The 15,589-nt window shown below is 34.5% G+C and overlaps 2 protein-coding genes across 2 annotated transcripts; one reads left to right on the forward strand and one right to left on the reverse strand.

Annotated features, from left to right (window-relative positions):
- The first annotated feature begins 771 nt into the window (after positions 1 to 771).
- Positions 772 to 3,274, forward strand: LOC131620823 (heat shock 70 kDa protein 8-like). The gene is made up of 2 exons (XM_058891997.1): positions 772 to 911; positions 1,430 to 3,274. The coding sequence occupies exon 2, from the start codon at positions 1,431 to 1,433 to the stop codon at positions 3,141 to 3,143; it is 1,713 nt and encodes a 570-aa protein (XP_058747980.1). The 5' UTR covers positions 772 to 911; position 1,430; the 3' UTR covers positions 3,144 to 3,274.
- A 4,228-nt stretch (positions 3,275 to 7,502) lies between these two features.
- Positions 7,503 to 9,756, reverse strand: LOC131617457 (EPIDERMAL PATTERNING FACTOR-like protein 5). The gene is made up of 3 exons (XM_058888743.1): positions 9,042 to 9,756; positions 8,754 to 8,797; positions 7,503 to 8,032 (listed from the first exon to the last, which is right to left on the reverse strand). The coding sequence occupies exons 1-3, from the start codon at positions 9,154 to 9,156 to the stop codon at positions 7,790 to 7,792; spliced, it is 402 nt and encodes a 133-aa protein (XP_058744726.1). The 5' UTR covers positions 9,157 to 9,756; the 3' UTR covers positions 7,503 to 7,789.
- Between the last annotated feature and the right edge of the window lie 5,833 nt (positions 9,757 to 15,589).

Consider the following 15,589-nt stretch of genomic DNA (forward strand, 5'->3'; position numbering starts at 1 on the left):
TGATCAACTATTTCAACTCTTCGACTTTGACACCATTTGACTCAATATGAAGTTGAAAGTCATAACAAAGTTAAGTTTGTAATAAGCTCACCTAAAATTCAATTAAAGAGATATCTAAATATAATTTCAACGAGATAAGGTGCATCTTTCATTTGAGAACATAGTTCATTGACAATCAAACAATTTGAATGTCAACTTATAAATATGAGTGACAATATTTTATATGGAGTCTTTAGATATTATAACTCGTATTAATTGAGTTTAAATCATCATTATTATTTTATAATAAAATAATTTATTTTAAACTTACACGTATCAAATAAATTTACTCGTCCATCCACACAAGTATTTTGCTAGTAGAATAATGCAACAAATATAAAAGTCATGTTGGAGAGATTATTCTAAAACTCAAAGGATAGTTTAGTTAAAGAGAGAATATTCTAAAACACAAAAACCTGTACTTAGGATAGTTTAGTTAAAGAGAGAATATTCTAAAACACAAAAACCTGTACTTATGACCTCTTTTGATTTGATCATGAGAGTGTTAGTATGAAGTCTCGCCTCCAAAAATTAGCTAATAATGATTGTCATTGTGGAATTCATCATTCTTATCATCATAATCATTTACAAAAGAACAATTATTTTCAAATAAAAAAGGATTTTCTTTTTTTTACAGAAACAAAATAAAAACCGTTGCCGCTCGAAAATATAATTATTTTACAATTATAAAAAATACACCCCAAAGAAAGCGTGAAAGCGTTTTCTAGGAAGCTCTAGAACACCACACCGCTTTGTATTTGTATTTGAAACAGACACTTATTTCTCTCAGTGTGATCATTATCTTCACTTTCGCATTTTCTCTTATCTCTCTTTCTTGTTCCACATTGTTCTGCAGCTGCATCACCACTCAGGTTTCTCACTGTTCTTTACTTTCACCTCCTTCTGCTCATTTTTTTAATTCATAGATTAATTTGTTGATGATTGATGATAATTAGATAGATACTCATGATCAAAACTTCTAGCCTTTTGTTTTATTTTTATAAATAAAGTTGGCTTATAGCATGTGTTTGTTCTCTGTTGTATATGTTGATTCTACTATGATTGTGTGTATTTTAGGCTTAGGAGCTTAAGCTTAGTGTTTGCATAAATAAATTTTCAAGCAAAATAACTATGTCTGAGTAGCTTTTTGCAAATCCTAACTATATTTGAATAGTTGATACTTGCTCTGTAGTACTAGCATCTCTGAAAGAAATATTTTTCCGCTGACACCGACATTAGTGATTATATTTAATTGGTGTGTGTCTGTGTACGAAACCAACACTGATTATGTTTAAAAAATTATTACCAGTATCGATGTGTGTTTCCAGTCTTGGTGTATTTTTCAGCAAATTGATAGAAAACTGAGAAATTTTTAGTATATTTTATGCAGGATGGAAGAACCTGAATATACTGTGGCATCTGGCAGTGAAACCACTGGTGAGGAAAAGTCGTCACCTCTTCCTAACATAGCAGTTGGAATCGATATTGGCACCTCACAATGCAGTGTTGCTGTGTGGAAGGGTTCCCAAGTGGAACTTTTGAAAAACCAAAGAAATCGAAAGCTTATGAAATCATATGTGACTTTCAAAGATGAAGGCCCTTCTGGTGGTGTTACCAATCATCTCTCCAATGAACATGAGATTCTGTCTGGAGATACCATTTTCAACATCAAACGCCTGATTGGAAGAGTTGATACTGACCCGGTAGTTCGTGCGAGTAAAAATCTCCCTTTTCTGGTGCAGACGCTGGACATTGGCGTTCGTCCGTATATTGGCGCGTTAGTGAATAATGTTTGGAGATTCACCAGTCCAGAAGAAGCCCTTGCAATTTTTCTGGTGGAGTTAAGACTGATGACAGAGGCGCATCTGAAACGGCCGATAAGAAATGTAGTGCTTAGTGTTCCTGTTTCGTTCAGTCGTTTCCAGCTCACCCGCCTGGAGCGTGCTTGTGCTATGGCTGGTCTTCACATTCTAAGGCTGATGCCTGAACCAACAGCAGTGGCCATGTTATATGGACAGCAACAACTGAAAGCTTCTCAAGAATCTATGGACAGTGCTAGTGAGAAAATTGCTCTCATTTTCAATATGGGTGCTGGATACTGTGATGTTGCGGTGACTGCTACTGACGGAGGAGTATCCCAGATAAAAGCCTTGGCAGGAAGTACGGTTGGTGGAGAAGACTTGCTTCAGAATATGATGCGTCATCTGTTACCGGATTCTGAAAATATATTCAAGAGTCACGGGGTCAAAGAGATTGAATCAATGGCATTGCTTCGAGTTGCAACCCAGGATGCGATTCACCAGCTTTCGTCTCAGATCAGTGTTCAGGTTGACGTAAACTTGGGAGATGGTTTGAAAATATTCAAGGTTGTTGACAGGGCGGAGTTTGAGGAAGTGAACAAAGAGGTGTTTGAAAAGTGTGAAAGCCTTATTATCCAATGTATACGTGATGCAAAGGTAGAAGCCGAGGATGTAAATGATGTGATAATTGTCGGTGGATGTTCTTATATTCCAAAGGTGAAGAATCTTGTTACTAACATATGCAAAGTATCAGAAGTTTATAAAGATATAAATCCTTTGGAAGGTGCCGTTTGCGGTGCAGCAATGGAAGGAGCGGTTGCATCAGGTATCGTCGATCCCTTTGGAAACTTGGACTTGTTAATGATTCAAGCCACGCCTCTAGCCATTGGAATTCGAGCGGATGGCAACGGGTTCGTCCCTGTAATTCCAAAGAACACCAGATTGCCAGCGCGTAAGGATCTAATTTTCACAACTATTCACGACAATCAATCCGAGGCATTGATAGTTGTCTACGAAGGTGAGGGAAAGCAGGTCGAAAAAAATCACTTGTTGGGATATTTGAAGATAATGGGAATACCTGCAGCACCAAAAGGAGTTCCTGAAATCAGTGTGTGCATGGATGTAGATACTGCAAACGTGCTGACAGTTCTAGCTGGTGTTGTGATGCCGGGATCCCGTTCACCTGCACTTCCTTTTATGCAGGTGAGGATGCCAATGGTTGATGATGCTCAAGGTTGGTGTGCTGAGGCTCTAAATAGAACCTATGGTGCTACAATGGATTTGGTTACTCTGAAAAAAGCATGAATTGATATTCATGCATCATTGTACCTTTTTTTAAAGTTGTTTTCTTGTGTTTCAGCTACAAAAGTTGTTGTTTTACATGTATAATGTTTGTAATATAATGGAAATTATATATAAACGGCTTTTATTCTAAAGCTTTTATTATAATATACAAAAGTTGTTGTTTAATTTACATATTTCTCTTTAGGCAATTTGCATTTGATTTGTGTGCTTGCAATTTAACTCTTTTACTGTTGTATTGGAAAGGTCAATACAAGAGTTGATTTCAATATTGTTGATTGTTATGTGCTTTAGGATACTTCTGAGTTTAGAGATATCTTGCAAATTGCAATTACACTCTGTCTTGTAAGAAACAAAGGGAAACTACCAAGAGCTGCATATGTGTGTCCTGTTGGATACTCTTAAAAAGGTTATTGTACTTGCTTGAAATGCAAGAGGAATAAGAAGGCCTACAGTGAGCGGAACGTGAAAATGTCTTAAACATGAAACACAACATTGTGAAAATGTCCTAAACATGAAAAACAACAGTGTGAAAATCATCACACCCTTGTTTAAATATCGTCGTTGATACATTTATCACGTCACAAGCATTTCAACGGGACACGTTGCTTGACTATCACTTTGTTAGGAAGATTTTCAGTACAATCAGTCCCTTACCCTAACCATCAGCTTTGATAACACTGAGTGGTCACGAAGAGGAGCATCCACATTGTATCACGAGTAACCACATAAATGAGAGATACACCACATATTCACCTAAAACTTTAAGAATTTAGAAGTATATGGGTCAACTCACCTATAAAGTGTTCAACATTCACTTTTCCAAATAATATGCGATTTTCAAATCAAACTTGTATCTCAAGAAAAGGTTTAGTTAATGGTTTAGTTCAAGTTCCATTCTACTCAAAAGAAGAGTATTACATGCCAGTTTTCACAAAAACACATGTGTTCACTTCTTCATTTAGAAAACTTCTTATCTTTGAAAAAGTTAATCACAAACTATTCCTGTTTCACTCATTCGTTATTTTTTTGATAGGAAGAGGGATATATGTTTCAGGCCAGCCATAAAAATAAGGATAGGAAAGCAAAATCATGATGTAGCTCAATTCAAAAGCATGCGTACCAAGATGTTGAGAGCTCAAGGTAGTCGCAATCAGGGGACTTGCACTTGATCTTCACTTTCGAATGATCGCACACGAGAATGACTTAGAATTATTAGGAAAAACGTCTCAGTATCTAATGAATCGTTTCGGCATGAACTGTTTCGGGTGTTTGTTTTCTTTCAAGAGACTACAGGCCTGTTTGTTTTGGTTTTTTTAAAAATGATTTATATATAAAAAAAAGGTTTAGTTAATGGTGGTACAAATGAAAAAAATTTACAAAGAAACTCAGGATAATAATGAAGATCAAACTTAAACCAATCTGCTCAAACTTAAACCAATCTGCTCAAACTTAAACCAATCTTTGATCATTTTAACTACACAACGATATGGTAGAATTCAGTGATCAAATACTTGGTCTATGTGGTACGACAACCTTTTTACTACTTCGATACTATTGTGCACTTGGACCATGGCAACCTCCTTCTTAAGGGATTGACAACCAAGTCGCAATAACTATTCATTCCATTCCTCCACCGCCAAATTTTGCTCAGTCGGGGGTAGAGCTTCTCAATTTCACCCATTCGTCGGATTCGCCCCACAATTCGAGATATACAAACTCTTCTTAGGTCTGTATTAACGCCTGTTATAGTCATATGCGAGGTGCTCTTCAGTTTCTAAATCTTGTAGGTTAACCTCAATCTGTATGGAACTAACGAGTTGTTGAATAACATGTACCGGATGATTCAACAACAAAACTCTAATATTTTTGCAAACAAACTTACTCGGATCAAAGAGAGCCTGCATAATGTTATCCTGAAGAACAACATTGTGCAGGAGGTGAATTCACATAAGGCATGTGAACCGAGAAAGGATCTAGAAGAGGTCCAAAAATCCTCTAACTACCAATAACATAAAAGTCGTACTCCCTACCTAGGTTCTGAAGGACGAAGGGGCAAACACACTCCCCATTAAACCCATCGACCGATGAGAAGAGAAAGGAAGGGAGAAGCCCCCAGTTAGCCAAGGAAAGAGAATTTGTTGACTACTCACATATTGGACGACGAAATTCCAAAGTCTTTGAGAGAAGACAACAGAAGCCTCCAACATTTTTGAATTCACCAAAACTCATGAAATGTCTTTATTGGCCTTCTTGGTCGAAATTGATGTAATAATCATAATTAAACACGTTAATAAACCAATGCAAGTGTAACGAAGATGATGAACAAACTCAAACGACTACAATCCCAAAAACCCTAAGAACGGTTAGAACAAGGGTGAAAGTATAAGGCTCATGTACTAAAATTCAAAAGCAAAATGAAAAATCAGGGACACAAAGATGAAACAGACACTCGCACAAGAATACTTTCAGATAGAAATAAAAAGAGCAAGAATGCTTTCCTATGCAAAGTCAATAACATTTAAAAGGGGAAATTTACACCACGAGAACCTTATATGCTCCATTGGAATTAAAGATCATTCGATAACTTCGCACTATCAATAGTGAAGATTAACCCAAAACAGTTCGAAAGACAGTCAAGCACACCAAATAGAGGATGGACATCATTACTGACTCGAGTAGGGATACTTACCATTCATTCCTAACACCACGTAGTACCACATGAGGGTACTATTTAATACGCTTATTTCCAGGGACGACGATGTTTCATCAAAGACCTCTATCTCTATGACTCCGTAGCCGAATAAAAATCACTCATTACAAACCCTCGCCCCGAAGAGTAGAAGAAAGGGTTCGGGGGCAAATGTTTTGGGCCGCCCGTAAGGCCTAAAAAAGCACGGAAGCCGATAGTGGATAAACTCGAAATAACAAGGCAAGGAATAATTAGGTTTCATTCTCCAAACCACTCAGGTGAACTTACACGCGAAAATTTATCTTGGATGCTCAAATCCATCTGATGATCGATCTTATTTTGCGCCCACACGCGCATTCTGTTGCTAACTAACTCTCCTACTTTAAAGAATGACCGCATCATTTCTCAAATATTGAATATCTTTCTCATTCAAGTTTCATTTTTTACTCTTTTACTGACTTGAGCATTGAAATGTTAATCTTATATATCCATCCCTCTCCACCGCATCGAGACCTTGAACCATTGTAGTACATCGCAGATTCAATTTCTCTATTCATCACTTAGTTTTAGAGCAGAAAATTATTTAAACAAGATTGATTATGGAGTTCATACCCCCAAAGAGACGAACTTCATCTTTGGAGGAGAACACTTATTTTAATACCAATAAAGAACTTGGATCTTATTTGAAAATTAGATAATCATTTAGTTATTTGAAAATTAAAGAATCATTTAGTTCTTGCCCCTTTAATGTTCAATATGAACAATGAATAAAGAATCAAAACTTTGTTAAAAAAAAAAATCAAAACTTTCTTTTCTCTCTAACTCTTTATTCTCCTTGATATTTGAGCCCACAAACAAATGAAAAGTCCAACCAGTATAAAAAGCCCAAGAATATCATTTTGATTTTTAGAGACATACTCCACAACAACAATGAAATGAATTTATCATAAAACATTAAACAATAAAATGAAATGTCTATTTCATTTTGCTATGCTCTAGTACTCATTTCCATTTCATTCAAATCACTTTGAAGTATAACATCATGTCTAAGTCATCAACCGTGGGGAATTTGATATTGACAATATCATGGGTTTTCTTCCTTAAATTAAAAATATTGGTATTATCCCCTACCATTGGTGGACCACAAATTAAATGTATCACCCTAGAATCCATCTCATTTGAAATGTCATGAGTTATATCATCATAACTTTTATTTATATTGAAATATATGAAATGACTATCAAACAAGCATGATTCATATCAATCATTTTAATAATATTCCATCGCCTATCATGTCTTTTGACAAAAAGGGTGCACGTGAAGTATGCATTATATTCCAAACACAAACCTTTAAATTGTACTCCTTTACTTTTTGTGTTTTTTTTTTTTCAAATTTAAGTTTTTGTGTTTTATTGAATCTTAGTCAAAAATAGATAGATAAACAAATTTACCTTCTATCGTTAGCCCGTAATAATTATTATCGATACCGACATGTCAGTATCATCAGTGTCATGTTTCTGATATTTGTTCTTCATTGAACAAGGAAATTTTGTAGTAATTCACCATAAATGGGTCTGTTGAATAAAACTTGTCTTCACAAATTCTGTCCCTTCATGACATTCAATAAAATAGAGTATAAGACACAAGGGAAGTAAATCCAAACACTATACTTTCAAATGATGAAACAGCATAATTTTGCTCCATGTCAAATCCATATATGTTTACAATAAACCCATAATCAATAGGTTTAATAGAGGTCCTTTTATATGCTATTCCATGTCAAATCATACTTTGTACTATATTTCCATATTCAATATCTACCACAAACTTAAGCTAAAACAACTCATCAAAAGGATAAGAGTCTTCACATATTCACTAAGATGAAGTGATCAACTTTATAATAAACTTGAAGAGAGAAAAAATAACATTATACATAGAGAAAATTAAATGTTCATGGTCATGGCATGTATAACTTGTTGCCACACTTGCATCTCCATGCCTCCGGGTAGTATTCCGCCGTCACCGGTGTCCCTGGTGGCACCGGCACATGAACCGGTCTACAAGGTGTACATTTGCCACACTTGCCATTGCATCGCGGTGGAAATGACCCCGGCCCGCCTAGAAACCTTCTCGGCCAATCTATAGAGTTCTTTGATTTTTCTTGAGACATCATGCCTTGTCCAATTTCCACCTTATTTTTCTGTCGAGTCAACGTAACAATGTTAAATAGGTTTGGACCTCATTGCATAAACTAATTCAAAGGATGAAGTTACCTAAACATATTTATGTGTGAAATAGTTCGAAAATTTAATCAATGTGAGACTTCAACACAACTAGACTTCAACACAACTTTAACGATAAATAGTACATTGAGTACATATTGTCACATGTGTTGCCTAGTTACCGTGGACTCCACATTGCAGAGGGTCCATAGACACACCCTGCACCCTATTCTGTTGCATATGTGCCAGTTTCAAATTTTTTTCCTATCATTTATTTCTAAATTCTCAACACCACTAGTAACAATTTTATATGCATTAAAATTATTCAAATAATAATATATTATTTATGACTAATATTCTAACCTAAGACAAATATGTTCTTGAAAGTCCTTATATGCAACAGTTTCACCTTGTTTTTCAATTTATATGCAACAGTTTCACATTTTACAGTTTACTTGAATGTGGAACTCAACAACCACAATCATGAAAATAACCCATTATATATTTTAATTAAAAATATATATAAATTTCAATAAAAAAATTTATTCTAAAGTCTAAAATTTAAATCTTCACTCTAATATAATGTTAGACTTAGATCTTGGTAGCTAAATTCTAATCCAAAAAAAATATTCCTAATGAGATAAGAAGGAATGTACTAGTTTATAGCATAGACAACAAGATTAGGATTATTGGCTATACCTGAAAATCTATATCAGATTTGAAAAAGATGGTACACTTTGTATCTGCAAAAAAGAAAAGAACTAGAAATTGTTAATTTGATGAATTCAAAAGATGTAGTAAATTAATTTATGTAATTTGAAACATTATCATAGGTTAAAGAAAATTGAGTCTGTAAATACTGACTCAACTAGCAGAAACCGATATTACTTGGTTAAGTGTCACAATCAGGATTCGAACCCTGATACTCATCGTCCTAGCTTCTAGAAACCCAAAAAGAAAATTGAAGAATGAGGAAGAATTGCATACCTAGACATGAAATGGTTGAAGCAGAAGTTGTGAAAATTGAGAGCAAGAAAAAGTAGAAAGTGTAACAAAGATTTGTCTTGTTCAAGAGCTTAGATGTTTTTCTTTTTCTCTCCATGAACAAGAAGAGAAACTAAATCTCAATAGAAGCACCACTTGAATGATTGTAGATATATGATATGATTGACACACACTCTCTCTCTCACACACACTATTTTTGTTTCTCTAGCTATGACCCTATGAAAAGTAGTGTTTCAAGCTATAAACCAATAATAGTGATGTTTTTCAAAATATTCAAACTTTGCATATTCCATGCAAGTATTAAGCTAAACAAATACCTAACTATTAGCCCATTTGATTGAAATATAGAAAAAATCACTCTTTTCACTTCACACTTGACAACCCTTTTTTCAACTCTTACACTACTTTATGCAGGTGGCTAGAAAGAGTAGAAAAAGTAGAGAAAGGTGAAATTTTTGGGATGGAAAGGTACTGTTCTTATCTGATGAGGGGTTTGTAGGTTGTGACAGTGGGGGTTTGAATAGTAGTTTGAAGAGAGGTTAAATAAAGCAAGAAAAATAAAAGTGAATCTATGAAGATCATTTCTTCATAAGCTTTACTATGTTTAGGTCTTTGATTCTTTTGTAGCCTTTGGGATTTGAAAAACTAGAACAAGTCTCTATAGAACCCTTCACTCTCATGCTCTTTAGAGTACACACACCCCTTACTCTGTTTTCCCCTGCTTTTTTCTTTTCCTTTAAGTACATAGTTTTTGTTCTCACACTTTAACTTTGGTAAATTTTATAAATTTTAACCATCTTAATATCTTTTTTTATTGCATATCATTTTCTATTATATTTTGATCCGAGGTGGACATCAAATGATATGAAAGCGGTATGAAGGACGTCAATAAGAGTTCATTGGTAGAGATGTAATGTCCTAAATCATTTAGGCTATGTTTGAATATTATGAAATGAACGGAGCACAATAAAAGAAAACAAAGTTAAATGTAAGGAGCAAAATGAAAATTTCATTATATTATTTGAATAATTTAGAATAGAAAAAAAAGACGAATTTTTTATTTTGTCCAAATTAGAAAAAAAGAAATGTGATGAGAAGTGATGAAATAGGATGAAAATCATATGATATCATTTCATTCCGCTCTGCTTCTTTTAATTTTAATTGATGCAAAAAAATGAAATTTCACTTAATTTTTCATACCACTCCATCTATATATTTGTTTTATTTGCCTTTCATTTTCTATAATATTTTAATCTGAGGTGGACCTCAAACAACATGAAAGCGGTACGAAAAAGGATGATGGGAGTTTGTTGATAGAAATGTTGTGTCGACAAACACTTAGGCTATATTTGAATACCATGAAATGAATAGAGGAGAATGAAAAGAAATTGAGTAGAATGAAATATGATAGTGAGTGATGAAATGGAATGACATTCATACCGCTTCATTCTATTTTGCTCCATCCAATTTTAACTGATCCAAACAATGGAATATCACTCAATTTCATTTCATACCACTCCATTTTATCAATCCAAATATAACCTTAGACTCTCACATATGTCTATAATTGGGGGGACTCAGAATAGTGAGTGTAACTTTTTCATAAAATTTCACATTATAATCATAAGAGATTTACTTTATGATTGATAAATCACCTTTTGATCTTTATTAAGAGTAGTAGTAAGAATTGCATGCACATGAAGATATAAAGATGATGAAGACTAGCTAAGTTATGTCTGGCGTAATAATATGCAATGCATGACATGGCTAAATATGCATGAGATCGTAAGTCATGCATACATTGCAGCTATATAAATACAACTTTTCTGCCTTTGTAAAACTTAAATCATAGATACATAGTGCAATGATGTTCATAATCAATACATAGTGCTATGATGTTCCTAAGATCTTGAAACACATACATACCAAAAGACTTGATGAGAGTGTCTGCAAGCTATATCAAGCTTGGGAGATGTTGAATTTACATTTTCTTAGCAATGACACGTTCATGAACGAAGTGGCTATCAAGTTTAATATGTTTAGTGCGCGCATGAAGAATTGGATTATGAGATAACATAACCGCACTAAGATTATGACACAACAATATTAGAGATAAGAGGGACATTGTAAGTTCCTTGAGTGACGACTTCAACCATAGGATTTCAGACGTAGTATGGGCAAGCGCACAATACTCAACTTCAGTGTTGAAGTGTGCTACAAGAGGTTGTTTCTTAGAGCTCCATGACACAAATTCAGACCAAAGAAGATACAAGATCCAAATGTGGAACGACGGTCATCGCGATCACTGGCCCAATTATAATCGTTCTATGCATGCAATGAGATCCTCTGAGACACAAGAGCAGGAAAAAGAAGGAGGCCATGAGTGATGGTTCCTCTAAGATACCACAAGATTATTTTCATAATGTTTCAATGAGAATCTAAAAGAAATGCCATAAATTGGAAAGCTTTGTTCACGTTGAGCGCAACGTCAGGGTGTGTGAGGATACATATTGAAATGCACCAACAATATATTGATATAGATCGGGGATCTGATAGAGTATAGGTGTCATGCTTACTAAGCTTGCAGTTTGTGATCATAGAATTGACAACACAATTTTCATTCCACATTTTTTCTCTAGGAGAGAAGATCATAGATGTACTTGGTTTGAGTAAGGAGAAGACCACCTATAGGAATTCATTTGATTTCTCATACCACGCCCTATGTGCCTATTTGAAGCCATATAATGCTTTGTGTAACTTGCAAACAATTCAAAATCAGGAGGTTGTGTCAAGTAAACTTCCTCTTGTAATGATTTTCTCAAAAATGCATTATTGATTTCAATTTGCTAAAGGTCCTAGTTATGAGCCAAGGTCAAAGTAAGCACAACTCTTATGGTGGTAGGTTTCACCATAGGTGAAAATATTTCATTGAAATCAAAACCAAACTATTGATGATGACCCTTTGCAACAAATCGGGCTTTATACTTATTAATAGAGCCATCAATGTTTTCTTTTAATTTAAATACCTGCCTGCAACCAACATATTTTCTATGAGGGGGGAGAAGTGTTAATGTCCAATTTTGATTGGCCAAACGAGTGTCATACTCGAGTTACATAGCTTTAAACCAATCAGGATGAGGCAGAGCTTACTTAACAGAAGTAGGTTCCACGTGTGAGAGAAATAATTTAGGTTTGGAATGACCCGTTTTAGCTATTATCTACATAGGATGATCATTGAGGTGTTGGATTTAAGGAATAATATAGTTGGGAATTAAAAGAGACAAAGACTCAGTAAAGGGAGTTTGAGCAGGAATAACTTTAGTAGTACCAGGACTTAAAGATTGAGGTGACACATAGATATTAAATTAACTTATGTTGTCAGGAGTGCTAGAGTTGTGTTGTGGAAGTATAGACTCAGGCTTAGAAGTAGGGCTAGGATGTGATTAAGCACTAGGTATGATATTAGAGATATGTTTTTTAAAAGAACTGGAGAGGAGGCATCATCCTCTAGATGACTCTGAGAACCAGTAGTTATGTGAGTTAAAGTGACTTAAGGAAAAGATAGTGACTCACCAGGATCATAATTAAGAGAATAAGTGATTTTACTTGTTGGAAACATGATTGAGAATGTAAATGAGTTTTCATCAAACACGACATCCTTAAAATTGAATATCTTGCCAAACTTGCTGAAACATTTGTAACCTCTATGTTGAGATGAGACACTTAAGTAGATGCACTCTTGATTTTTGAAATATAATTTATGTTTGTTATAAGGTTGATTAAATAGGAAGTAGGCACAACCAAAGACTTTGAGTGACTATAACTTGTGATACAAGGCATAATAGAGAGAGTGAAATTTAGGTAGCCCTGCAAAATGTATTTGATTTATAACATGAATTGATGTAGAGAAATTGTGATTCCAGAAGTGTAAAGGAATGGATGCATGAGCTAATAAGGGAATACCCATCTCCACTACATGCTTATGTTTTCTTTCCACAGTACCATTTTGGTGTGAAGTGTGTGGACAAGTGAGTATATAAGAGATGCCTAGTTCTGACAAATTCTTAATAAAGGGTATGAATTCTCCCCCCATAGTTAGATTGAATTGCTTTGATAACTATATGAAATTGAACCTGAATAAAGTTCAGAAACAATTTGAAAGCATATATTGCTTCTGACTTGTGTTTTAAGTAACATATCCAAGTATACTTGTGTGAGCATTAACAAATGCCATATAGTATAGACCTGAGCTTGAAGGATTAGGTGTAGGTCCCCATAAGTCTGTGTACGCAACATCAAAAGGTGCATCATATACGTTTGAAGAAAGAGGAGCATGCAACCTATGTGATTTACCTAAACAACATGACTCACACATAATAGACTCTTTATTTAAAATGTGAATTTTACAATATTTAAGAGCAAGTTTTACTGCAGACAAAATGTGTATGTTCTAATCTATAATGTCACGAGAAAGAAGTATTTAGTTTAGGTACATTAAAAACAACAACACAAGATATATAATTGGCATTATTAAGAGAAGAAATTGAACTAGAATCCTAAGCCTAGTTCGAGTGAGCACAAAATATGATATTGAGTATGAACATCATTGCACTATGTGTCAATTAGTTAAGTTTTACAAGAGAATAGAATTAGTATTTATAGTGCTCCAATGTATACATAACTTATGATCTCATGCATATTTAGCTATGTCATGCACTATATATTATTACACCATACATAACTTAGCTAGTCTTCATTATCTTCATATCTTCATGAGCATGCAATTTTACTACTACTCCTAATAATCTTCAACATGCGGTGATTATTTACATATAGACAGTGTACATGTATATTGACCACCCAACATACATCACACGACTCTCATAGTAAAATCTATTTTGGGTAGGCCTTCGCCCAATCAAAAAACATTTTTTTATTTAAATAATCGCGACCACGGCCGCAACCTAAATTGTGATATCAATTATAACAATAATAATGTAACTATAATTTACACCAATCAAATTGTAATTATAGTCAAATTGTAACTCTATAATATCAAGTTTCGTAATTCAAAATCTTGATGCTACCTATAAATATTGATGGGACAATTCGGCATTTGAATACATGATAATTGATAATCACTAATCTCTCTATGAAAGGACACAAATTGTTTTAGAGCGGTTCTTTCCTATTATATTTCTTTCCTTTTGTTTTTTTCCCTTCTCAACCAAGCATTTGCATGGTTTTCTTCATGATAATTAAAATAATTGGCTCAAAGGCTATAGACTGCAGTTTCAACTTTCAACTTCTATAGAGAGATGGAATGGTTTGGAATATTTTGGTACTTGCATTAAAGACTCATTGTGTAGTAGTTAATAATAGTTCACATAAATACAATGTTTTGGTTCAAAATGATTCTACATGGACTTTTTGGGAAAGGAAAAATTACAAGAGCCTGAAAATGTAGTGCCTATACCTTGTTGGTTATTAAAGTCTTTATCAACTAGGTGTATATTTGAAAGTGGGTCAGCTTTTTCTCATTACTAAAAATTTTAGTGAGTTGGATCTGAAATTCTGGTATGACAGTCTCAGATGTCAAGCACGATGTTAAGACATCTAGCTGTGCAGATATATTATGCAGGGTATTACAACTGATCTCTTAAAATATCTTCTGACCATGATTAATCTGAGATCATACAAACTACAGAACCATTATAAACATTGCATAGCTGAATTATGCAGAGTCACCTCTGAACTGGTTCTGTTACAGACTGCTTAACAATTGAATACCGGATGTCATCCCTGATGTTGTGACATCGTATAATTAACACAGCAGAAAGTAAATAACACACAGAATTGTTCACCCAGTTCGGTTCAAACAACCTACATCTGGGGGCATACCAAGCCAGGAGAGAAGTCCACTATCAGTAGTATTATTTTCTTACAAACAACCTCAGGTTTGCAGGCAACTGCCACAGTATACCTAATAACTACCCAATGATCCTTCTATCTAAGATACCACACTTAGATACGAGATATCACCATCTCTCTTCCTAGATCAATACTGTACCAGTTATTCTTCAAATAGAAGTTACACTTCCAGCACAATTATCCTAAGACTAAGAGTCGTAATACTCCCACCTTAGAACTATCTTGAAGTTGCTTAAAAGCTTCCTTCAAGAACAATACTCAACTCATACCTAATGGCTTAGAGTGAGAACAATAATTTTCTTACTTAACAGTTTCGAGAATAACAACACATCTCCTGCCTACGGGCTTTGAGATGGACAATGGTGACCTTCCCACAACTCGGGAGGTTCACTTACACAACAAATCCTAATGTCTACATTATGATCGTTAGGTTTACAAGGTTACAAAGAATCCTATATATAACCTAATTCTAGTTGGACTTGGGCTTGAAATCACAACACTCCTTGCTGTTACAAATCAGCAGATTTCTTCTGCTACAAGCAAGGTCTTTTAATCATAAGTTACCTAATTTATCTCCTAAATTAGTAACAGTTGAATCT

Source organism: Vicia villosa, linkage group LG7 (assembly GCF_029867415.1).
Source record: "Vicia villosa cultivar HV-30 ecotype Madison, WI linkage group LG7, Vvil1.0, whole genome shotgun sequence".
NCBI classification, from domain to species: domain Eukaryota; kingdom Viridiplantae; phylum Streptophyta; class Magnoliopsida; order Fabales; family Fabaceae; genus Vicia; species Vicia villosa.

Excerpts from the sequence above, each read along its gene's own strand:
- LOC131617457 (XM_058888743.1), bottom strand. The coding sequence starts at position 9,156 with ATGGAGAGAAAAAGAAAAACATCTAAGCTCTTGAACAAGACAAATCTT. Across the intron at positions 8,798-9,041 it reads TTCAACCATTTCATGTCTAG|ATACAAAGTGTACCATCTTT; the intron begins GTATGCAATTCT and ends TCTTTTTTGCAG. Across the intron at positions 8,033-8,753 it reads AATCTGATATAGATTTTCAG|AAAAATAAGGTGGAAATTGG; the intron begins GTATAGCCAATA and ends TTGACTCGACAG.
- LOC131620823 (XM_058891997.1), top strand. The coding sequence starts at position 1,431 with ATGGAAGAACCTGAATATACTGTGGCATCTGGCAGTGAAACCACTGGT.